Source organism: Leptinotarsa decemlineata, unplaced genomic scaffold (genome assembly GCF_025532065.1).
Source record: "Leptinotarsa decemlineata unplaced genomic scaffold, Ldec_3_MD MMD2_tig00026314_RagTag_RagTag, whole genome shotgun sequence".
Lineage (NCBI taxonomy): Eukaryota > Metazoa > Arthropoda > Insecta > Coleoptera > Chrysomelidae > Leptinotarsa > Leptinotarsa decemlineata.
The window spans coordinates 3877502-3903770 of record NW_027412684.1 but is presented as its reverse complement, the minus strand read 5'-3'; the positions used below and the strand labels follow the sequence as shown (position 1 = coordinate 3903770).

The 26269-nt window shown below is 33.7% G+C and overlaps 2 protein-coding genes across 3 annotated transcripts in view; one reads left to right on the top strand and one right to left on the bottom strand.

Annotated features, from left to right (window-relative positions):
* The window catches only part of CARPB (Carbonic anhydrase-related protein B), a 1001903-nt gene that overhangs the window by 786132 nt on the left and 189502 nt on the right, over window positions 1–26269 (bottom strand). The window lies entirely within an intron of this gene.
* LOC141485285 (uncharacterized) lies at window positions 6736–24389 on the top strand. The gene is made up of 5 exons (XM_074181682.1): window positions 6736–6798; window positions 22791–22950; window positions 23563–23619; window positions 23685–23813; window positions 24256–24389. The coding sequence occupies exons 1-4, from the start codon at window positions 6736–6738 to the stop codon at window positions 23780–23782; spliced, it is 378 nt and encodes a 125-aa protein (XP_074037783.1). The 3' UTR covers window positions 23783–23813; window positions 24256–24389.

Sequence of the window (26269 nt, the reverse complement as noted above, 5' to 3'; positions counted from 1 at the left end):
ACATCAACTGAAAAAATTTTTATTCAATAGCTATTATTATGAATGAAAGTCAACCATAATGGGTTATCATTCATTAAAAGGAAATGATTATGCAGATTATACAGGATATTTTCTTCTGAGGGTCTTTTTCTCACAATCTGAATTGATATTTCTATTTTCTGGCACACAGCGTAGCGTTATTTCTTTTCAGTTATCAAACCATGAAAATCTTGCATAGGTTTTACAGCTCTGCCCCCAAAGAAAAAACTTTTTATTTAGCCTCCATAAAGGCAACGTTTTCGTCCCACATAAAAACGGGTCTCTGAAGAATGTTCTCATCAATTTTCAATCGAGAAAATCAATTCGTGGTCTTGATAGACACAATATTACTCAATGATTTTCCTGAAACCATAAATAATTCTATTATCGGTTTAATGAAAACAGTGTGAAGAATGGTAGTTGGCTATGAGTTGCTACTTAAGGACGTACCATACAAATGGTCACCTTTCGATGGAATGTATGTACAAAACCTGTCCTATGTTTCTTACCTTTGGTTTATTCATCAACTTCGTCAGAGTGATAAAATGACGATTTCTTCTGACAAGTACCAAAGATGATGACTAAACTTGCTCAGGGCTGGTTTGGCCACCACTTTGTCAACAGTTTAATATTCCTTAAGCCTCTTTAAAAAGTATGAATCTTGATTTATTGCCTCCACCGCCAGACTACATCCAATGCCTTGTTTTCACATTTATGACCGCAATGAATAAACATACGTCTTGAAGTGCTCGTTTATCTTTGGCGCTAATTTTGAATAGGGATTGCAACAAACATATTTATAATGAGTAAACAAACAGCTCTAGCCATCCACTTTGATTGACGAATCGCTCCAGGAAGTTTAATTTTTATTTTTTCTCATTATTGTAACAACTACGCGTCCAAAATGACTGAAATTTTGGTGAGTAACTGTCAACACGTGAACAACGAAATTCACCAGCTTTTATTTACGAGTGCCGCTGTCTTCATGTTGAGGTCGGAAACTTTTCAGACTACTCTCGTATTTTGTTTAAGATATTTGTTGATAATAAATTGTATACTCTACATGGACTATGTTTGCTGAAGGTGAATCAAGGTACTATAAAGTCTGCAAACCGACTGTTAGGTTATTTAATTAGACAATCATTTAATTTTACCAATATACATTCCCTCAAAATTTTGTATTATAGTTTAGTAAGGCCGAAACTAGAATTTGGTGCAATAATTTGGCATGGAGAATACCAGACTACATTATCCTTGCTAGAAAAAATTCAAAACAAGTTTCTAAGATACCTGTATTATAAAAAGCATCATGTATATCCCGATTATAATGTAGTTAGAACTACCCATCTGAGACATGATCTATGAGACAAGATCGAAGAGTGCTTAACATTTTGCTGTTTTTGTTTAAAATTATTATTAATAAGATTAATTCACCAACGTTACTTTCTTTACTGCGATTTAATGTGCCTCCAAGGAGAATGCGCTCTTCTGTCACATTTAACATCCCTGTTTTACATAGAACTACTAGAGCTCCTCTTGCAACCATGTGTCGACTAGCAAATTATTATAACACACTCATTGATCTGGATTGGTCAATAACTCAAAATATGTTTAGAAACATTATAATCAAAAAAATTATTAATTTATCATCATAATGTTAACTTATTATAATCACTACTCAAATAGTTTCTCTTATTTGTTGAATTAAAACTAATATTGTAAGAAATCATAGCGTTAAGTTCACGTTTACTTTTATTTTTCATTTATAACTCTTGTAAATTAATTTAAATTATTTGTAATATTATATATATATATATATATATATATATATATATATATATATATATATATATATATTATTTATCCATGTAATAAGACCAGTAGGTCTGTTTGGATACAAATAAATAGATAAATAAATAAAGACTACCTAGACTTTTCAATTTTATAATTCATCAGAAGCTGATGAATAGTTTGTAGCGAATAATTTTAGCAGAGTCTGAAGAAACGCATAATCATAAGAATATTTTAAAATATGAAACTCACTCTCAATTACATGAATATAACACAAGACACAATATTCATCTATACCGGGTCACTGACCCGGTATATGATGAGAAACCCGTGGTATCACAGGTTTCTCATCATTTTATATTAATACTTCAGCATTCACTCATGTTTTTAATACTCTTTCATTTTTTATAATATAATCCAAATCATCGACATCGTAGATCAGTGAAAATAAATGAGCTTTTGCATATCCTCACGAACATTATTTACGATATCTCTTGGGTAATTTTTTTCTCATCTCGAAGACGTCCAATATCTCACATACGTTGCACTCATTGCCATCAGACATCAGTCGCAGGTGGCCGGGATAGCCCTCATGCGAGAGTCCCGTTTAAATTCATATCTGGATATCAGAAGTGGGATATCAGGAGAGGGATATCATGCATGCTCGTAAACTCGGATGAATGCCGCATTTGGCGCAAAAGCTCTTCTCTTTCGGAAATGAGCCCTTTGGACACGATATTATTGAAGTGTTCGTCGCATTCGGAAAATCGAATGCAACTGTGCTGTACTAAATGTATTCCGTGATTGCCGTCAATTATGAGTCGAATGATGTTGAACAAACCGATAGAACTATCGATTTTTGGCATGACTTTGGCTAGAGGTTCGACTTTGACAAGTGGCATGGCTGTATACGAGACTGGTAATGCAATCTTTATCATAGCCATATTTTTTCTTGTAGTTCAGAATTTGTTTCAAGATTTGGGTATTGAATCCTGTGTGGTTTTGATTCAACTTTTCAAAAAAGAAAATCGATTCATAAACTATAAAGTTAACCAAAGTTTCACTCAAATCCACTGAACACAATTCGTATAATATTTTTGGGAATTGGTTTGAGAACACAGTTCTTAAAGTAGAAGAGAATTGTGTAAGTAATTGTTTTAAACAACGCTCCATCCAATTTCTGAAGAAACTAAAGAAAATCCTACTACAGCCAATAAAAAAGCTGTGATCTAAGACTGGATGCGTTTGAAAAGTGTACCATTCGAGAAAAACATGGTGAAGCAGAAATTTCAAGAATAGTGAATGAACATAAAACCACATAAAATAAATACTTTGTTGACAAAATTACAAAAGCACATAATAGAATAAATAGTATTACGGCTTCTCCCTCACCATTGCGAGCTCAACTCAACAGAGTTGAATTTTGTGATTTAAAAAATATTTTCGGTCAAGCTAGGTATTTCGTCTATTACGGCTGAAAAATGGAATGAATGCCTAGAGTATGTGGAAGATAATGTAGAACTGAAAATATTAAGATTGTACCATTCAATGGATGATTTAGTTGACATAAATCCGTTGATAATTAATTTTAATGATGATTCTTCTATAGTAGCAGTTCTTCAGAATCAGTGATCGGTTTCAAATGATGAAAATATTTATTATATTATTATTATATTTTTCATTAATACGGTAAAACTCTTTAGCCGTTTCTCCTGCTGAAATAAAATCACCCCATTTTTTTGCAGTTCATTCAATATTAAATACACAAAATTGTGTTTATTTTCTTTATTAGTTCAACCTATACCCAGCTGCATATCATTGAAAAAAATTCAGTGGTTCCTCAGTGCGACTCTGTACAAGCAGCCTTGTCTGGGACTTCACGTGCACTATGCATGTATACCCATCGAAACAACGCCGTTGTTTCGATGGGTATACCTAGTCTAGTTTTCTCGAAGCCGAAATATAATTAAGTCATTAACGGTAACCCATATGCTGAAAAAAATAAACAACCCCTCATCATTAGTACTTGACTTTTATGTCAAATCATTATGTAACCGAAAAAAAATGAAGAAATCACCCCGACGTCAACAACGTTCACCATTCTTTAGTTTGCAAGTGACTATCTGATTCTAAAATTATAACAGCTTTATGGATCACATGCGAAAACGCAATTTACCTGAGTGCCAAGAATTGTACCTAACCTTCATTATTTCCAACTCCCACACTCAAACCATTCATGTAATAAGTAAATAAAATGCAACAATAACCTAAATGCTCCAGACAATCCCCGGTAACATTTTACGAGGGCGATAAAGTTTACCGGATAAAATTTACATTCTCACAAATTTTATGGGCAGTGAAAACTCCAGGCACATTTTTATTATTGGCTCACTTGACTGTTGTGCACGTTGTGCATTTGTTTTATCATTCTGACGAATATTGTTAAAGATAAACTGGAAATGGGCGAAATGAAAGTGCTCTGTATCGCGCAGGGATTTTGAATACATATTCGCGAAATTGAGAAAAGAGCAATATTTTATTTCAGATTTGTTTACCGTTCACGAAATTATTTTGGAGGGTTGCTCGCAAGAAAACATTTGTTAGCTCGATGGTTATAAGCACTGTGAAGTGGAACTATAATAATAATAATGATATTTCTTCACTTTTCTGAAGAAATATAGAAACAGCCCATATCTAAAAAGAATATTTCTTCATGAGCTCCAACACTAGTTTCAGAAGTTCAAATGTTTCCTTATCCAGAGGGTGTAAGGGAGATTTCAGGAGGATTGTTTCAATAAGAAAATGGATGTGAATTACGGTGCTAAATGAAGTTTTAAACTGGTAGGACATGCAATTCAACTCAAATTATAACATCCTAAATTTTACAGTTTCTATCAGAAAAAAATATTAATAGTGATGCAACATCAGCAGAAAATACCAGTTCCATAGAAACTGAAAGTGTACTGCCATAAATATCTAATAATAAACAAAGCTGATTTAATAGAGAATCCGCTGGAGTGAAATGATGAAAAATTGAAAAGTCCATCCAGAAAAATTACTTCGCATTTCAAAATACTGTCCATTTAGTCAGTGATTCGTCATATTCAATTTTGTATGAAAATGAAATTATGTGCTCAAAAACAAGTTTACAAGTGGTACGAGTTTTTCACAGAAGATCAAAAAGATGTGAATGACGACGCTCGCACTAGACGCCCCAGCACATTAACGACCGATGGAAATGTTGAAGAAGTGAAGAAAATTCTTATGGATAATCGTCGAATCACTATCAGAGAATTTGCTGAGAGTGTCAGCATATCGATTGGCTCATTGTATAATATTTTTTGTAGTATAGGGAATGAAGCATGTGGCAGCGAAGTTCGTTCCAAAATTTCTGAATTTCGACCAAAAAACCATAAACAGATTTGCTTAAAAGGGTCATAAGTGGTAATGAATTATTGGTATGGGATATGACCACGGAACTAAAGTTCAATCGTCCCAATGGAAGAGCCTAAGAAATCCAAAAGCAAAAATAGCACGCCAAGTTCCATCAAATGTCAAGGTTTTGCTGTTTTCTTCGATCACTCCGGCGTAGTGCATCAGGAGTTCTTGCCACATGGCCGTGAGGTCAACGAGAAGTATTATCTTGAAGTTATGCGTTGCTTGCGAGAAGCAATACGATGAAAACATCTGGTATTGTGGAAAAACAATTTCAAAAGTCTGGAATTGAATTCTCCTATCAGGAAGGCTTTGGGGAGAGGAGCTGCATATTCCGTTATTCCTCTGGAAATTGTGATTGTAGTATGCTTTAATTGTTAGGTTACCGGAGTTGGTAAGTGAGTCGGTCGCAAGGCAATCAAGATCAGAAAGGTTGGGTGGAAGGTTGTGTTTTTGTAGGCTAGTACCTGTTGGTCGGTGGGTAGTGCTGTAACTGTAGAAGTTGTAACTGTAACCGTAGAAGAACCGAGGATTAAACGCCCATTTTCCTGAACCGCGGGACGATCAACCATCCAGGTCTGCGACCAGCTCGGTGAAGGTGAAGTTCACCTTGTTGCCAATGGCTGTGGAGAAAAGGGAGTGGTCTAGGATGGTTTTACAAAGTTTATTTTTTGAGGAGAGGATTTCGGTCCTTATAGAGGGAATAAAATTGTGTAGGAGAGTAGGTTGTATTTTGATAACGGCCTTTATTTACGTGGTCATTGGAGTGATGCTAACAGGTTTTTGAATGGTAATAGGGGCTACCTACTTGGGGTTATCGGGGGTAATTACCGTTTTGGGACATTCTAGGGAGAAGGCAGGATGACCGCCTTCGCAGTTGGGGCATTTGGGGGCCAAATTTTGTTGCATTTTGTGAAGGATGAGACTCCCCACAGTGAGGACATTTGATTTTATGCCAAGTGTCCAGTGGAGCTGCAAATGTTCGGGATAGGAGGTGGATTTACTTTGGAAGCTTCGAACTCATGGGTGCGACCGTAGATGATGACACCATATTATGTTAAGCAACGGATGTATTGGTCCTTATTTGTAGTCATAATCCTCACAACAGTGGTAGCTTTGTTTTTTTTTATATAATCCTCCAAAGTTTGGAATTTTGGAGGTTGGCAGATTCAAGAAACGTGAAATCGAGGCGGACTCCCTTGATCACGAAGGAAAGGTGAAGGGCTTTTGGTGCAGTCGACTGACTGCTTTGGGATCGGAGGTCTATTGCTTTTAATGCAGTGTGACCGATGCGGTCACGTATAAACTTCTGCAAGGTTTCAGAGGATTCAGAAAAGTTGGTGGTTATTTAGAGAGCCGTGCGGTTGAAATTCACTTTCAGCTCGGAATTTTGGCCACGGATAAATGCCGTCGAGTTAAGTAGGTTGTAGAGTGTCCTTCGACTTGCTAGATCATCAAGGATGTCTCTAATGTTGAAATTTTTTTGACAAGATGTTAGTCGTGGTTAGTGGAGGTGTCGTGGATCATTCGCGTTCTGAAGAGGAGCTTGAAAAGGTAGGTGATGATTTGGTAAAAGGGATTTGGGTTTACGAGTTTGCCTCGCCATTATTTTAAAAGAGTTATGCGACCTTATATTTTGTTTTAATCCTGCGCTGCTCTACACTGTTGACCTGTATAGTGAAACCTGGCTAGAGTTTGCTACCTCTGGGTGGCGATTATAGCATAGGTAATTGTTGGCAATTCCTCTGTCTGCTGGATTAGGCTCTGGTACCTCTTCCGGAGGTGTTTGAATTCGGAGAATCAGGGACTCGTCATGCCGGCAAGTAGTAACAGGTTACCTTCAGACTTAGGTAATAGCACTTCACTTCACTTTCGGATTGACGCTATAACACGTCTTCACTGTAAGCTAACTGGTACAAATATGATTCAAAGATTGATATGGCGGTTACTTGATGAAGATAGTAATTCCATAAAGTACACCTCAGGATTTGATATTGACAAACTTTATTTTCAAAAAATATATCACTACATGTTCCGCTATCACAGTAACTTTTTCATAGTAAATGACACACCATAAGTTACAATTATGTATTCTGATTTTTATATACCCCTCGTAATCATAAGTAGGTATATCTCACTTATGATTACTTGGGGTGTATAAAATTAGAGTATATAATAGAATCATCTTTCAATATGTCATTCACTACAAAAAAACTACAAAAAAGCTACTGTTATAGCGAAATATCTCTCCTGATATATTTTTTGAAAATAAAATATGTAAAGATCAAATCGTGAGATGTACTTCATGAAGATACCGGAATAATATCAATCACGAATGTGTTTCCGTACAGTATATACAGGTTGGGCCAGTGAAAACAAAAAAGGCCAATTTCTCATGAATGGCATCAGACCGGTTGATTTTTATTTTGAGAGGGAATTTTTTGCATTTGATAGCAACTTTGTCAGTTCTACCTTCTTGGCGGTGTGGAATCCAAATTTTACATGAGGAGATCAGGGTCAAGCGATACCTCATACGGAACGTCATCGATTTCTATTTTGAATTTAGTATAATCCAGAATTCGATGATGGTAATGAAAATCTAAACGTAGTTTTTGTCAATCCTTCCGTAAAAGTATTTAGAATTCCACTTATTTCCATTTTAGTACCTCACAGATTTACCTCGTGACTATTTCGGGTTATTACTCTGTTCAAAATAGTTCAATCAACTGCAGAAAAAGTATTGATAATTGAACTTCATAAATAAATCTTGAAACCAAATTTATAGAAACAGAAAATTTTTCAAATTGAGTCATGTTAAACAAAGCTATGGAAATTACTGTTTAACTCTGAATTTTTTTTTGAGAAGCTGTCCAATCGAAATAAAATATTATTCGCGTCTTGTGAATTTCACGTGTTCCAAAATGGATGACAGAAAAACTCTCCATGAATTGAAATTGTGAATGACGTGAATTGAATGGACTTGTTTCATGATTTTTGATTCATAGTTCACTTGATAGAAATTTCGAATTGAAAAACAGTGCACTTCACATCTCTACGTACCTTAGTTTTCCCGTAATTAAAAATCGAATTTGATAGGCCGATGACGTCACGATCCTGTTCCCACTTCTTGTTCAATTGACCAACAGAAATAATCAACATTGCCAAATCTTATAATTTACGAAGCCTATAATTATTAATTTAATTATGGAAGTGTATATGAACCCGTTAACGTTTCAATTAATGAACAATTCTCCACATGGAATGAAATGTATACGAAATATGTTTGTGAATGAGTTATATATCTAAAATCACAAAATATTCACCTAAACTATGATTTTATGCATTATTTAATAATATACAGTTATGAAAATCAAAAAATATAGCAAACTGGATTGAAGAATCATTTCAAATATTCAATTTATTCTACAAAATCCTCTATCTGTACAACTGCACAATTATAAAAAAAATATTCCTACATACATACTTCTTTCTAATATTGCTATTAAATTCAAGCGTTATAGGCTCGCTTGGGTAATCTATTGAATCTTCCAAAACTTGAGAGGAAGGTTGAATGGGGTCAAGTATAGATAGAACTGATTGTACTCGAACTGATCCAACAAAAGCTTCTGAGGTGATACCATCAATCATATGATAAAATTTAATGGTATAAAGCATTTGATTTTTTAGCAAAAATATTGATTCATTTTGTTTCATATTTTCAGCAACAGTATTGACTCCAAATAATACTTTTTGAGGAGAATACTTGAAGTTGAAATGAAAAACTGTGCCATCAAATTCAATATTTTCGTTTCCCTTTCATTTATAGTCACTTTTTAATTTCTATAAAGTCTTAGGAGAGTTGAAGGTTTGTAGTTTTTTCTTTTCAATGCTTTCACCCATTTTTTTTCTCATCATTTTATCCTTTGGGAACCTGAACTCATTATATAAAATAACTCACCTATAAACCAATGCGCTTTCTGTTTCCTTGTGCCTTTTCGCACAATTAAAATCAGCACAAGAATGCACCATATTAATATTCAAATATATTTCTAAAACACTTTTAAAACACACACACTGAAATCGATGAAAAAACGAATTGTTCCTACGCGAGCTGTCAGCTAAGAAAAAGTTGAAACTCAATGTTGCAAAAACTAGCAGAATGGATCCGATATGACATACATTTTCAATGCCGTATGAACCAATGAATTGTGATATGGGTACTCTATTTTCCCGAGAAAATGAACGATCAATTTAAATTTTCTGTAATTATTCATTCATTTTTTCAAGAATAAAGCCAACAAACAAATAAATATACGATAATAAGATCACTCGAATCCATGAATTAAACATAAAAATGGACAATAATATTTGCCTTGATAACTGATATAGTACAAGTAATAGCCAAATATGATTCTAAATAGTATTCAGTGAGCTGTATTTTCAAATGGTTTTCGAATGCTCATGAACCCTAATAAAGTGAATCAATTATGCACCCACCCACCAAAAATGAGTAATTCAACGTTACTGGAATATTAGCCATAATGTCATCCAGTCAGCCAGCACCCTCTGTAGTGTATGCGACAATGTGCTTTTTCTAATGTCAATGGTTTCCACCCATAACTTAGTATTTTTGTTAAAATAATTTCAAAATGAATGTTAAAGCTAGTTTTGTTAAAGCTGACTCCGACAACTCACCAAGAGTCTATTTCGAAATGATAGATGAATTTTACTTGAAAAATTTGCAATACTTTGGTACTGGAATGAAGAATGAAAAATTGAAACGGTAGGTGGTATATATAGTAGGTCTCTTTTATTTATATGACATTCATTTCAGACTTTATCTTCTATCGAAGGATGGAAACTTTTGATGTAATGTTTATTTTAGCTCGGCCAACTGAAGAAAACCATAGATCTCTCAGAGTTTGTTTTTTGGATCACTGAAAAACTTTTTGTCTGGTATGAATGATCTGTTTTCACAACTAGGTATAAAACATATTTTAACGATTTTAGTGGTAGTAACGGTAAAATTCAATCCAAAAATAACTTCAAAAAATATTTTTCGGAATGTAAACTAATGGCACGGAATATGCAGCAAAATAGGCACTCGCCGAGACCTACCTTTTACAAAAAAAACCTTTTTTAATTAGATAATTGTAACAGTTGTATTCACACCAAGTTGACAGCAATAACAACAAGAATGGCATCTGTCAAATTGCATCATCAGATCTGTGATTGGATATAAAAACCAATACACTTGGCAACTCCGCTCTAGACACGATCAATTTTATTGGTCAACAGACACGCGGCCAATTTGAATTCTTGCTTTTCGAATTGTTCTTTTTCTGCAAATATAAAGAGATCTTGGGACCGATTAGGCTTGATAAGTATAATATACCCCTAACTCGATCAGTCTATAAGCAAACCAGTATCATTTTCCATAGCACGAAACAAGCCCATTGTGCCGATGATGAAAATCCTTTATCTAATAATACTAATCTAAAACTAATAATAATAAGATTTATAATATATTTCATACAAAACAGTCAGAAATTATGCTGGTATAAGGAAGTTAATGAAAATGTTCAAGTAAAAATTGATTACAACTTTTGATAAGAGAAAAACATAAACATTCAAATAATTATAATTTCATGATCATCATCAAACTGAACAATTTTCTTTGATGTTTTTAGGTAATAGATGAACTGTTTTAGTTTTTTTATTTTCCCGTCAATTTATTGAAAACATCTAAACAATTTGAAATGTGATTGTTCTTTCCTTTGGTAGTAAGTTATTGGAACCTTTCGTGTAGTTGTCATGCAATGCAGAATTTTTTAAATCTTGATTACTACTTTCTTAATTATTACTATTACTATTACTATTATTACTATATTAAATAATTCAAAAGTCATATTAGTAGTCATTTTGTATTGTACCAAAGATGAAGTATCCCGTGGTTTATCAAATATAACTCTCATAGCTTTATTCATTGTCAATTTATCGTTCAGTGCAGAATGATCAAATAATAATGAGGGACGTAATGCGAGAGAGAATTATGAGCATTATATATTAGAATTTGTATGAGTTTCTGAAAAATTTATTCTTTTTATTGCTCCCACTAGTAGTATAATCGAGTCTTCGATTATATTTCTAAGACATTCAAAATTCAAATGTTCATCAATTATCAGGCCTAAATATTTGTTTATCAACTTGGTTGATCGATTTGTTCCTCAAATTCAAGATTTAGATTTATATTGACCATACATTTTTACTTGAAAATCATGAAAAATATGTTTGTAAGTTGATTGTTAAACTGAGGTCACTCAACGATGTCCAAATTTATTTTTAGTGAATATTCATTTTCTTCTATAAAACAGTGCAACATCATCTGCAAATGAGAAATGATCACTCATCAGGATTTGATCAGGCAACTGTATAGCGAACACGTGTCGCGGTTTTATAAACCTTTTATAGTGAAAATAAAAAGTAATCTTATCATTAAATATCGGCCAGTTCCATTCATCATCATTTCAGTGTATCTCTTTACTTGATCCATATACCCTGAAGCTGAATTTAATTAAATTCGAAACGTTGGCAAGAAACCAATTGTTTTTTAAAGAAAAATTAATCCTGTTACCCAACTAACCTTTCTTCAAAATAATGGAAATATTACTTCATTGTGTTCGCTGAAAAATGGTGAATTATTAGGGATAGCATGTCAAATATACAGCTTTTCAATATATTGTGGTGTTACCCCGTTCACGCACATTTCAAAAAAAATTCAAATGAAACCGTTGTCGAAAACGGAAGTCAAGAGGTAATGGCAAAGATTAATTATCCGGCAAAGGGAAAGGGTCCTAAAACAGCAGTGTGCACTTATTTTTATTTACCATTAGGAGTTAACTATAAATCAATGTCATTGCTACCAGTTAAACGGACCGCTGAAACTGCGGAAAAACAAAGTTGTTTCCATCGAATGTTTCCTGAAAAAGTTTCTGTCTGTGCGTAATTAACGCCAGCTTTCGGAGTAGACTTGCGGCTTTCCAAGTTTCATCCTCTTCAGTTATCATAATGCGAAATATAGGAAAGATTTCATTGGAAAGAACCCCTTCCAATAATTTACTTTAACTTCTACAGGAGCCGAAAACCAGAATGAAATTCTACAAAACCGGCCCAGATTTCTATATTGTACAATTTAATAGATATATAATTTTATTTTTCAGTTCATGCATCAAATAGTAGGCTTGATATTGTATTTGTGATTTACTATGATTTTATTGTATTTTATCAAATTATCGTTGGAAGATGTATGTAACATCATCATGAGTTTTAAATTTGAAAAGTATTTCCATAGTGCAATTAAAAGTTGTCATTTGTCTTTATCAGAGGTGAAGAATAGTAGTTAGTAGAGTTTGTATGTATGAGTTTTGAATTTGACGAATATTTTATTCTGCGTTTGGAATTTCATCATTTTCCTTATCACAGGAACAGAATAATAACACGGGTAAACACACAGTTTGCTGCCGGATTTTTTTTTACTATTTCTAGATAATTTGGGTCTGCTGAATCCAAAAATGCCGCCAGATTTGCCTCATCAGATCGTTTTCAGAAAATATTACAACAGATCACATTTCTAACATATAGGGTAATTTAACGCAGCACTATCTACATATATGTAGTGCTGCTACCCATCAAATAAACGAAACACAAATAAAAAGTAAGATATTTATTGTACAACAACAATATACTCACAAAAACCATCACACATATCTGCCAAAAAAACTTAACTTTTATGTAACCTAACCAGCATCGCAGCACAAATCTGTTATTCGGTGTCACCTAAAAAATTCCTTTTATATGATTTTCTTGCAAAGACTTCAAAAAGACGGCCTCGTTTGAAGACTCCAGCAGTAATCCGCCATCATGTGAGTGTGCCATCTCCCCTGATACCTCTCTTCCATCGTTTTGATATCTTGGTGGAAGCGTTCCCCTTGTTCCTCAGTAAGGTCACCAAGAATTTCTGGGAAACGGTCTAAGTGGCTGTGGAGGTAATTAATTTCAATACTCATGCCAACCGTGTTTGTTAATATTGTTGAACATTTCTTCCACTAAATCCCGGTAATTTTCCCATTTATTGTTTCCAAAAAAATTTTCCACAACTTTCACAAAAGAGCACCACGCATTACATTCAATTCAGTCATCGATTCTGTAAAATGCGAATATTTTATAAGTTGTCATATCTGAGGCCCATCAAATATTCCGGCTTTCAATTTTTCTTTACCAAATGCAGGGAATTTGCTGGACAAGCTTACAAAACAAGGAAGATTATGGTCTAGGGCCTTCACAAATTGTTTCATCAGCCCTAGTGTAATATGTAACGGAGGTAATAATATTTTCTCTATCGGTCGACTAATGCTTCATTAACTACGTTAGCTTCTCCTTGAACTAAAGCATCTCAAGAACGCCATTTTCTTCTGCTCCAGTGTTGGTCCTTAGCCCTGCTATCCCAAAGACACAGGAAACAAGGATATTTTGTATTTCATCAGTTCGGCCTTCCATTGTCTAATATAATATAAGGTGATTTGAAATCCCTGAAAAAAAAAATTAAAAAGTTTTACCGAAAATAACAATTTTATTAAACAAAAATACTGAAATTACAAAGAAATAACATACAAGCAACAACAACCAAAAAAAGTATTGAATTATTAATAAAAGCTGAAAATTAAATAATATTATTAATGAAAAATAAAAATTAAAAGATTCCAAACCAAGTTATGTCAGGACGTGTCGATTGTTAGTATCCACAATCGTTTTCTGAATATTTTGTATAGCCACCTTGGTGTCCCAGGAGAAAGTTCACCATCTTAAGATCGCCCACTGATGTTGGTCATACTTGAAGTTTTTTAGCACCAGCGATATTGTTTTATATTCTTCTTTCGGTTTTGTAGAATGCCCAATTGGTATACTTCCATATTTGTTGCCATCATGTAGAAGGACACACTTTAAACTTCGTCGATAAAAAGACGCCGGTGATCTGGTGTATACTTCGATACACCTATTTTTTCTAACAGTCCTTTAATATTGTTACAAAAAACCATATCATCTTGCTGAGCAAAAAAAGGCAAAAGATCTTTTTCTCTCTTACGGTAGTATGTAATTTTGGTGTCTGGGTGAAGAAGTTTCTTTTCCTCCAGTCTGGAGGCAAGCAACTCGGAAAAATCCTTTGGAAGGTTCAGATATCTGAAAAGATCGCTTAGCTCTTCCTGAGTGAAGCCCTCAGGACGTGTTGAATCCCCTTCAAAATCACTGTGATCTTCCTCAACTCTATTAGTCTGTAGTTCGTCTGTGGTAACGTAGGTAGGCTGCTAATTATTGGAATGGGTATCTGCTCAAGCTGATGTGAAATTGGTCCACGTATGTCGATTGTTACGATTAATGTCCTTTATATTCACAAGTCAGAAATAGCAATCGTCAAAATGATTTTTGGTTCCCTCCATATCATTGGAACACCAAACTTTAAACATTTTCGTTGTCCTTTCGTCCACTGTCGCAAGTTTTCAAGACAAGTTTTGCACACTACATATGGAGCACAGGATTCATCTTGATCTCCTAACTGAACACCAAAATAGGCTTGATATTCCCTTTCATAAAATCACAAACTGGTTTTATACTTTCCTTTACAATGTACTCGCCACATATGTAGCAAAAAACGTTCGGGTTATTGACACAACAACGCTTGCTTGTAGAATCCATGGATTTCAGTTGTCACAAACAAACTCTTGCAACGACACTCAAGTTCAGACTGAATTTTACAATGGAATGCAGTCGACTTTATAGAAATTTATTAAGGCCATTTCCAAGAAAATACTATTTACTTATCAGACAATAGGTAAGAAGCAATTAGGGCTAATTTCATTTTATGGGCATTTCCAATAAGTACACTTTAATCAGAAGTCATTAGTATGCACTTGTCTTAGAATTTGTTAAGTTTGTTTATAAATATATTGCAATTATAGTGGTGGAATATACAGAAATGTAAGAATATTTACGTATTTGATGAGTATCTTATAACTCGAACACTAGAGCTGATACAAAGAAGAGGTTTGTATTGTTGGAATCAGTACAGATGAATTAAAGAAAATCAGTTGACTTTTTTTCGGCAGAAAGACTTTTTTTTTGGTGGGTTGTGTAACAGGAAAGGTGCTGTTTTTACAAAAGTTACGAATCTGAACATAAGATGATGAATCGTGATCAAATATTGAGATGGCAATTGAAAGTATTATTTTTGAGTGAATTCATGAAAACGAATAAGTTCTCAACTCAATTGAGTACCTGACTTCTGTTTACCTGTGACAATGTGGGTACGCTATTTTGAAAACCGGTCAGTAAACTAGATCGATTTGATCATTAACCAGGTTACACCCACAATGCGTATACTTATGAATTTCCAAGGATTCGAAATAATTAGGTTTCCAACACTTGCTTGCATAGTGCAAAATTTCCGTATCGTTTAGATTCGGGAACTTGTGGTTACATACCAAGGAATGGTTTGAAAACGTCGAATCATTTTTACCTAGTCTGAAGGCGACGCGCCGTTCAGTACCAAAGAAACAGTTAGCTCTCGAAACTGTCGATACTGGTCATCTGAAATTCCTAATTTTAGCTTCAATTCAAGACGCCTATATTGCAAAAAAGTTAACATTTGGGTAAGTATTCTTACTGCTTCAACAGAAATGAGGATCAATATGAATATTTTGTTTAATTTTAAAAGCGAGTACTTTTGAAAGAGACTGAATTTTTAGAAAAGGGAGCTTTTTGGCTTTCTACTTCTCCATCTTCTAACAAAAAAGTTGGAAATTTCCAAAGAAAGAACCATTTTCATTATCAACGCCGTACGGTGAACTTCGCAGTTTCGGAAAACACACTTGCCTCATTACCTCGTCAGCACTACTTACAAGACGAAGCACTCATGTCTTTCATGACATTATCACTTTATTACCAGATGAGACAAATCTGCCCTTGTGGCTGCACCATTCTGATAATGGGCCAAAAGTCAGAAACACATGTCTATGGTTTGCCACTTCTTTGAGTGATACGTCCGATAAATTATCTTCTTTATTTATATCAGACACTAAAAGATCTTTATATCTGTATTATTTCCTGGACCCGGATATCACGCAGGCAGCTATAGCTGCTTTCGTGGTGATGTTAGTAGTATTCTTGTACACACAAGATCTATCAACTGAAACCACAAATGTGCGACTGGCTTCTGTTGATGGCTCCGTGCATTAGTAGTTCTTTTGACAACCAAAATAATTGACATGAAACCAGTACGAAATAGCGAGAAATTGAAAATTCGTATACTAAAAATTTATTATTTTCATAAAATAGACAACCGGCAGAGGATATTGATTGATGTCAATTGAAAACAAAATGATATATATAATGATGATGATGAAAATTTTGAAAACCATTTCCCTAGTTACGGGCAAGAGATGATGCTAACGAAAAATTTATATGTTTAGATATAAGTGAGGTTAAACATGTATTTACATGAATGTTAAGGAAATATGTATCTTAATTTAGAAATAAATAGTAGTCCTGTAGAGGAAATAGTTTTTGAGATATTAAAGTTGGAAATTTGAAGTTACAAAAATATATAGTTGATAACAAATAAAAGTAAAAGATTTTCAACTTTTTTATCAACAAAACATTCTTCTCATGGCGCCGAAAGGATACTCCACGAAAAATTGTTTTTCCCCGAATTAAATTAAAATAATAGAAAAGTTAGTGAATATTAAATAATTATATAAAAAAATAATAATTGGAAGAAGTTATAGTAATACTAACCTGTATAAGCCAGTCTCAACCGAGGAAGTCGTCAAGAAATTTATTACTTGAAAAATTTCAAGCAGACGAGAGAAGAATCCGGTGGGGAAGACACAATTTTCACTGCACAAGATCAACAAAAGAAAAACCAGGTATTTACCACTTTCCATATTGAATATAAAAATATATATGCATATATGAATAACTTGTCCAAAAAGGAAACACTGGACAATTGAATAGAAATCAAAATTCATGAATTTCCATCAACCATAAAACTACAAAGTGTCCAGGAGAGATTGACTGACATTTCACAAACTGATTGTTGTGTTTTTCCAAAATTTATTTACAGGTACACCTGCTATTCAATAGTGGAAATTCTTTCAAATGATTCACAGCAATAATAGTTGTCGAAAGTTTTATGTCCAGAAATAGATTTTCAAATCTATTTGTGGCTTTGAAAAACTGAAATGTCTGGATCACAGAAGTAAATACAAACAGAAGTTGTCGTTCTGAAAGCATGAATAAAATATTTCATTAGTTCGAACTTCCATTGTATAATATGATATAAATTGATTTGGAATACCTGAAATAATCTGTAAAAATTAAAAAAAAACGTTCAGCTGAAAAATAACAACTATATTGAGCAAAGAAACTGAAATACAATAAGATAAAATACAAGCAACAACCAAAAAATCAAAAAGAAAATCAAACTATTAACACGAAATGAAAATTAATACATTTTAAACCAAGTTACTTCACGATTTTTCGATTGTTAGTATCTACAATCGTCTTCGAGTGATAACTGGACTTATTTTTCGAGATTTGACTATTTATAGGTCATTCAAGTGCTTTCATCTATCCCCTCTTCCCTCTTCCCTCTTTCCACTTCATTGGTTTTAGCGGAAGCTGACCGTTTGGCGGGAGTTGGTCGTTTTCCGTTTGATTAGAGGTTTCCATATGTTGCGTATTCCTACGCTAGCTTGGCTAAATGTGTTGTTGGACAACATATATGCGGCTTCTTTCAATTTTCTCCTAAACCAGTGTTCTTCCTTGTGGATGATTTCAGCTTAAGCCCACTTGATGTTATGTTGATGAGTCCAAACGTGCTCTGCTATTCCTGATTTGCTGGTTTTTCCTCTCTTTCTCATGCTCGCCAATGCGAACTTTCAATGGCCTCTTAGTTTCACCGATGTATGATTCTCCGCATTCGTAGGGTATCTGGTAAATGCAATTCTTAGAATCGCAGTCTGCATTTGGTGGCCTGGTTGATGTACGACTGCTACGGATAGTGTTTCCAGATTTGAAGCAGGTTCTAGTAGAGTAGAGTCTTGATGATTCCTCTCTTATTCGATTGATGGTGGTTGTATTCCTGGTTCAGATACTGTCCTGTGTGAGTGGGTTTTCGATACACATATGTTTCCCATTTCGTATCGGTCCTCTTCACCAATACGTCTAAGAATGGCAATTCGTTGTTTACTTTTTTCTCCATTGTGAAACTGATGGAAGGACTTACGTTGTTGATGTGCTTCAGGTGTCTAGTTTTGTATTCCCATGGTTCCATATTATGAAACTGTCGTCCAAGTATCTCAACCAGATTGGGGGCTTCTTGTGGGTTTCTTCAATGGCCTGAGTTTCAAACCACTCCATATATTTATTGGCTATAACCGGTGAAAAGGGCGATCCCATTGGCAGTCCCTCATCTTGCGTAAAGAATTCGTTCATCAGTTGGAAGTAGCTGTTTCGTAGACAACATCTTAGTGATTCCATGATTACTTGTATCGGTTAATTTGTACTATCTTTCAGGTCTCCATATTCGGATAGCTTCCTCTGTATGATTTGAAGTGTTTTTCCTTGCAGTGTTTTAATTTTTGCTAGTGGAAATCTGGACAAATTCTGAGTGACTGAATCTCTGTAGCTAATAATCTGTGGTGCGGAGATAGCGATGATCTCTCTTTTTCTGAAAAATAGACTTGATGTTTTTTCAACGTCTGGTACAACTTCCTTTCAATTGATGCAGTAGGGTCCCTTACGATCTTCGTGTATTTTTCTTTTTGAAGCACCTCTTCGATCTTCTGTTCCTAGAGATCAGGATCCATCACAACAGTAGCGTTTCCTTTATCTTGTTGGAACTGGTTCACGATCTAGCTGTTCTCTGATTTTCCATCCGAATTCTTCTTTCTCGATCTGATCAATAAGGATTTCACAAACTACACCTAAATGATTTGATCTCCACAAACTTTATTGAAAAAATATATAACATGTTTCGCTAAACCTTAGCTTTTTCAAGTGATTTTTTCAATAAAGTTTGTGGATATCAAATCGTTTAGGTGTAGTTTGTGAAATTACTATGGATCTTAATCAAGTAACGGCCGAATCAATCAGAAAAAAAAAGATCAATAAGGGATCTGGTGGATTCCACACAGTCATTATTTCCAAAGTGGGCACAGAAGTTTAGACCTTCCCTCAACAAGGATTCCTCTACGTCCGTGAGCGGGCGGGAACTCATGTTGATGACGTTGGCGGCTTCAAATTTGTCCTGTTTTCGGTCTACAATTGGGCATTGTCTCTCACCAACTTTTCCCCAGAATAAGAAACACAGACATCGAGGAGAAACCAGCGAATCAGGATAAGCGCAGCTATTCTCATCAACATCACATCAAGTGGGCTCAAGCTGAAATTATCCACAAAGAGAACACTGGTTTAGGAGAAAATCCAAAGAAGCCGCATATATGTTGTCATCAAGCGGAACACGACCAACTCCCGCCAAATGGTCAGCTTCCGCTAAAACCGATGAAGCGGAGAGATCGAAGAGAGGATAGGTGAAAGCACTCGAATGACCTATAGGCAAATCTCGGAGGAAAAAGTCCAGTTATCACCCGAAGACGATTGTGGATACTAAGAATCGAAACGTCGTAAAGTAACATGGTTTGGAATCTTTTAATTTTTCATTTTCATTTCTTATTTTAATTTCAGTGAGTGGGATTGTTATTTTTGAGCTAATCTCTTTTTTAAGTTTTACAGACTCTTTCAAGTATTTCAAATCAATTTATATCATATTAGACAATGGAAGTCCGAACTAATGAAATGCACCAAGAAACATTGTCAATTACCTTCAAACAAACGATGAGTAAAATAGTTTTTTCATTCGTCATCTTGTTATAAAGCACACTCATGTGTAGGATCGACTTTTAAGAATACGTACATAATGCAACATACTTCATCGTTTTATGATTCAGGATGAGAAATATTCTTTTCTCTGGATCATCCTGTAATAATATTTGTTGAGGTGTTATTTACACATAAAAATAAACGTTGAGTTAAACAGACTCATCTCATCAAATATAACTTTTTTTGTGAATCCAAAAATAAATGAAAAACCACTCTTGCGAAGTGAATCCGGGGACATTGCATATTGATGGGGAAATAAGACCAATACATATTTTTCAAAAAACTAATCTCTCCTGAAAAATATTTCTTTTTTTGATAAAAATTGTGTTTCAAATATAGAGAAATCCTTCACTCATGAATTTCATGCTGAAACACCTGCTATCTTTCAGAAAACACCATAAAGAAAATAACTTTTATCAAACGAACTGAAAGAATCCGGCATCTCAGCGTATTTTAATAATCAAAAATTTGAACGAATTGCCTACCTTCGACGTCTCCCATGGGAGATTTCATCCAAATAAAATTTTACATCGAGAAATGTTGTGCTTCGAGCTGTTTTCGTTTAATTTCTCTTCAAAGAGTACTTCAAATCTAGAAACATCCTGATTCCGGGAACGTCCTAATTGCTTGAAAATGTTTTTTGATACGAACGGGCTGCGCTGCTTAGGTATGATTAAAGTTATTTAGGGTTTTTTTGGTGGAAAACCGCGTTTATAAACTGTCCACCTAGGGCCATTTTAGGGCCTGAATTATAGACCGGGGAGGATAGCGTGAGTGGATATATGGGTTATTTTTGTCGGGTAATATATTTTTTACAATGGATACTGGCATTTATTCTACCAGTTTGTTCAGTGGTGGTTTTTGTAGAGAGTTGTGTTCATGAGAAAATAATAGACGTTTTTCACCCGAGAATCAGGTGAGTATTTGTCAAATGAATGGTAGGTTAGTCGATAATGCAAATTCTGTGTACAAAAAAGTGATGAATGGGTGTTCTACTTCGACCCTACTCCTCTGAAACTTTACTTTTCTAAAATACTGACCAACTTCTGTTACACAAAATGCAATTTTACCCAATATATATCAACAGAGAATTTTATTGAAGAACTAAATTTGATAGAAAATATCGCATTAGAAAACAACTTCAATCCGGACACCATTGAAACCATTGAACAGGTTCACACTCATATCAAAATAATACATACTCAGAAAATATCTAAGATATATAAGGATAGGCAACAGAAGAGATAATACAGAACATCAACATAGCGTACAATGCTGAAACCTAATAACACCTAGGTAGATATATGAAAAACAAATCGACAAAAACAACAACTCAGGTGTCTACAAGCTAAAATGTGATATGACTACGACATGAACTACACACACAAAATAAAGGTCAAAGATGGAATCATCCCCGTGAAATTATTTAACGACCAGCAAGATTTTCAAATCATTTTATTGATATGTATAATCTTATCATCTGAAAGAACAATTTGTTCAGGCCAGTCTCAACACACACTGTAGGTTGATGGACTGACACCTATCAGAAAACAACTACTCCCCTGGCTAATACCACGAAGGGCGTTGGATTATATCCGACAGGTGTCAGTGCAGGATTCTTCACTGAAGTTATTCCTGCATATGCTGTTGGCGATACAACTGCCGCAATAGATTTTCAATTATTGGAACACACTTGCAGACCGGTTTCGGGCTGTTTGGCCACTCGTCAGTGCAAGGTAGTGTATATCATCAACATAAAGTCGATGATTTCTGATAATTGAAAATCGAATTCCGTCAGAGTACCATTCCCCGAACTAAGCTGGAGACTACAACAAACAACAGGTTTGTCGTCGACTCATCTGCCTGTGAACGAGGTAACCAACTACATATCCGAAATTTGCCCAATTCCTCGTATAAGGAAAGGAAAATCTTTCACGTATAGTCAGTGGGCATACTTGAAGACTGGCTATAAATCAAATCATCTGAAAGAACAATTCGTTCAGGCCAGTCTCAACACCCTACACGGAAAAAAAAGATTTGTTACTTCAAAGAAATTTATTTAGTCTAATTTATTTCATCACTTTGATTAAATATCATTCATTCCAAACGACGTGTGTATTGTTTCGATTAGATGATAATTTTGCGGAGACAAAATGAAATTCTCATTTTAATTTCTCTAATATTTCAATTCAAGAGGTCTTTTACTCAGTCAAATGAATTGTGGATCATTTCAAGAATAACATTTATTGAGTTCTCAAAATAATTCGGTTGAGTCAAACAATATAATTTCATCAAATCAAAAGTACGTCTGTTGAATGAAAACTTTTCAATTCAGTTTAGCACTATGGGGTGCTGTTTTGACACTAATATATAATTGAATCAGCTGAATATTTATTTTCACTTCAACAATACATATCAATACATTTAATTAATTTTGGAAATAATCAAGCCTATGGATAATTTCATTTCAATATTTTTATTATTTGTTGGTTAGAAAAATTAAATTGTTTCCTTGAAAGAAATGGTATAGTTGAAATACTTCTGAGGAATAGAGTGCCGGTTGGCACCATTTGCGTTTTCGCAAGAACCGTAAACTAATCACGAATGGAATAAGAATTAAAAATGTGTTTTGTGTTTTTCAAGGAAATGACGAAGAGGTTTACAGTTTCTTTTTGATTATACGTGGATTGAAGTTTTTCAGTGTTTTCACAGGTATGTTGATAATATACTTCCTTTCATTCCATATTTTGAAATAATTATGAATAGCATGTACTGGATAAACGGACTTCGTTTTTTTCAAGCCCATACATTTTTCTCGACAGCTATCTATAAAAGTGTCTTGAAGTTCTTATTGTTTAATGTAATGACTGAAGGAAAGCTTCGATGTTTTCAATTATGTTTATAAGAAAATAGAAGCTGTCGAGTGAAATGATTATCATTGAGAGGTAGGTAGGTATGCATACATTGGGTACCTAGTTGACCTTTGATTTTAGGATACCGAGAAATTGGACATTTTCAGAGTAAATACAATTAAGGTGTTTGCCACGGAAATAGGTGTAGGTATACAATGTCAGCGAAGAGCTGTACCTTTGTTTCGAATTCTAAATTTCTTACATCATAAATAATTGAATGGTGCCGTAAACAATTATTTCATTTTCATCATCATAGTATATACTGAATCCTTGAAGGAACCTCCTTTTAAGATTTTTCTTTCAAATAACATTGTGAAATAATCACAGTTTTCTCTTGTATTACTTTATTAAAATAAGTAATACCAAAACTACACGAACTCAAAACATGCAATATAATCTCTTTTATTTTTAGACATGGAGGAATTTCTTAATAACTTGGGATTAAATGATCTGATTGGCATTTTTGAAGGTAAAAAAAATACATATATTAGTTATCTCCTACTAATATACTTAAAACACATACTTTTCAAACAGAAAATGATGTAACCTTAGACATAGCTAAAAGGCTCACTGATGAAGAAATGATTCTCCCATTTGGCAAAAGAAAAATATTCAATCAAGGAAGCAATTGATCGAATGAATTAAGAATCATATATAATAGAGGTATGTCTTTCATTCATAATATTTATAATAAATATGTATACCATTACAAATAAAAACATATTCAGTTTTCTCAAATAACTATATATTTTTGCGATTTGATGTAGATACCTATTATTATTCAGGTCTGTACCTAAGTAATTAAATGCTAGAATTCTCAAATTTGATAGATTTGAAGGCCTGAAAGTTATGATTGGAGACCTAGGTGAATTTTGTCATCACAGTTATATTTCTAATCAAATTTTTCTGTGATGAGTACGTCATTGTTTTTTTCCTATTATCAAAAATAAGGGTATCTCCGTTTGTTAAATTGGATTTGTACAAAAAAATTATTATATTTTTATATTTCTGTGAGATAATATCCAAGCTGGTTAGTAGAAATTAATCCAATTGTATTATTGCGAAAATGTAGACTATCACTAATCTCTGTTCTCTCTCATTTTAGATCATTACTTCAGTAAAAGGTTTCGAAATCAACTCTAATTGTTTTTTAGTAGATATCACCAAAAATAATAATAAATAATAAAATATGTTAATGTTTTAGATTAGGATTAACCATTTGTAAAAAATTTATATTTTTATTTAAATATTTGTAGAAGTCTATTATAATTTATTAATTGTTACTGAAATTTCTTGATTTTTATTTATATTTTGCTCATTCTCACGTTGAAAAATTTTCCATATCATTTACATAATCAGTATTGAATATGAAATATTATCCGCAAGATTCCCATCAGCAGCTGATTAAAAAATCGTGATACGTAAGTAGAACAATAATCCAGTTGAGAAAATGATACAATGTGTATTTCATGTATTGAGAAATAGGGTTGTTGAACAAACTATAATATATATATAATATATTATATATCAATACTCTAAATCATTCTCGCTATCAATTAGACAAAATATTATTTGAATTCAATTCTTCTTTGAATTGAAATTACTAATGGATGTGATTGTTTCAATCAAATATTTGTTTGACACAATGAACATATGCTTGAAGAAATAGTTGGGAGTCAAGAATTCTTTTTACTTGCATTAACAAAATATTTTGTCGTGCATATATGACACTTTTATTTCTTTGAATGAAGTGAATTTTCTTTCATTCGACAAATCTTTTTTTTCCGTGTACACAGTAGGTTAATGGACTTTTAGATGATTTGATTTATAGCCAGTCTTCAAGTATGCCCACTGACTATACGTGAAATATGTATAATCTTTAGCCGCACGTTGAATCAATTGCTGGCCTAGCGACACATGCCGTGGTGACGGGTGGCCATGCACAAGCGACTGTGCGATTCTCTTCCCACTGGTTCAACGTCACGATATCTCTTTCGCCACACTGAGTGTATACAATTGTGTTTACTACAGTATGCATAACCTGTGTTTTATATAATGATTTTTGAAAATAACTGAAAATAAAATATGTCTGGCAGTGTAAGAGTAAGTGACCAGTCTTTTGCAAAAAAATTACACTACGCTACACTATCAAGTCATCGATAAGTTGATTATATTTTTATATTTTACAATTAAAGTTTGCAGTCATCTGTTAATTAGGCCAGCGTATAATTAGATCAAAATTCACACAATTTTCATAGCATATAATATTTTCAAATTAATTATCATTACATTTTAATTTCATCCTCATGAAAAATAATGCACTGAAGCACTACCTCGAAAAATAAATTTCATAAAGACTGACGAAATTGTATTTCAAAATCAGGTGATAACAAGTAGGGCACGAATGTTTTTCTCATTTGTTATTAACAGGGACATAAAAAAATAAATAAATTAATTAAACAAATAATTTTTTATATTGGTGGTATTTATATTGAAACATTTTTATTGATATTTATAGTTTGATATCTTTAGTAATATATTGCAATAACTAGCTAAGACTCTTAAGTTTACTGGTATATTAAAGCAACAATGAAATTTTTTCATGCATATTTCAATAACATATTTTTCTTGAATATTTAAGTATCCAAAAATCATAACAGACATCACAAAATATTATTATTTTTCATCAGACAAAATATTTTCGGATCATATATACAAAACTTCTCTTTATATCACTCCCTCCATTTTCTAAAACTGTATGAGTTTTTGAGTTTATCACTTACAGACAGACAGACGACTGACCTGGCGGGGGTCTTTGTCCTATAATTTTGTAGGCATTGAAAACTTCGTCAAAACATCAAAACTGAATTGCAAGAGAATGAAGAAGCGAAAGATTGATTCATCTTAATCTCAATAATTCCTTCTAGTCCATTCATGCAGTCTTTGCTTTCTCACAGATGATTCACCTTATCCTTGCGAAACAATTAATGAAATGCGGCTGTTGAAACCAGTTTTTCAATAATATAATACTCGTTAGTTTTTGACACAGGTAAGCGAACGTTCGATTCGGCATCAGTAGCTAACAGTAGCTGCAACCATCATCAAGTCCTCAAGTAACC

Coding starts and splice junctions, on each gene's coding strand:
- LOC141485285 (XM_074181682.1), top strand. CDS start 6,736: ATGTTAGTCGTGGTTAGTGGAGGTGTCGTGGATCATTCGCGTTCTGAA. Junction 6,799..22,790: donor CTGAAGAGGAGCTTGAAAAG/GTAGGTGATGAT, acceptor TCTGAGGAATAG/AGTGCCGGTTGGCACCATTT. Junction 22,951..23,562: donor GTTTTTCAGTGTTTTCACAG/GTATGTTGATAA, acceptor TTTTATTTTTAG/ACATGGAGGAATTTCTTAAT.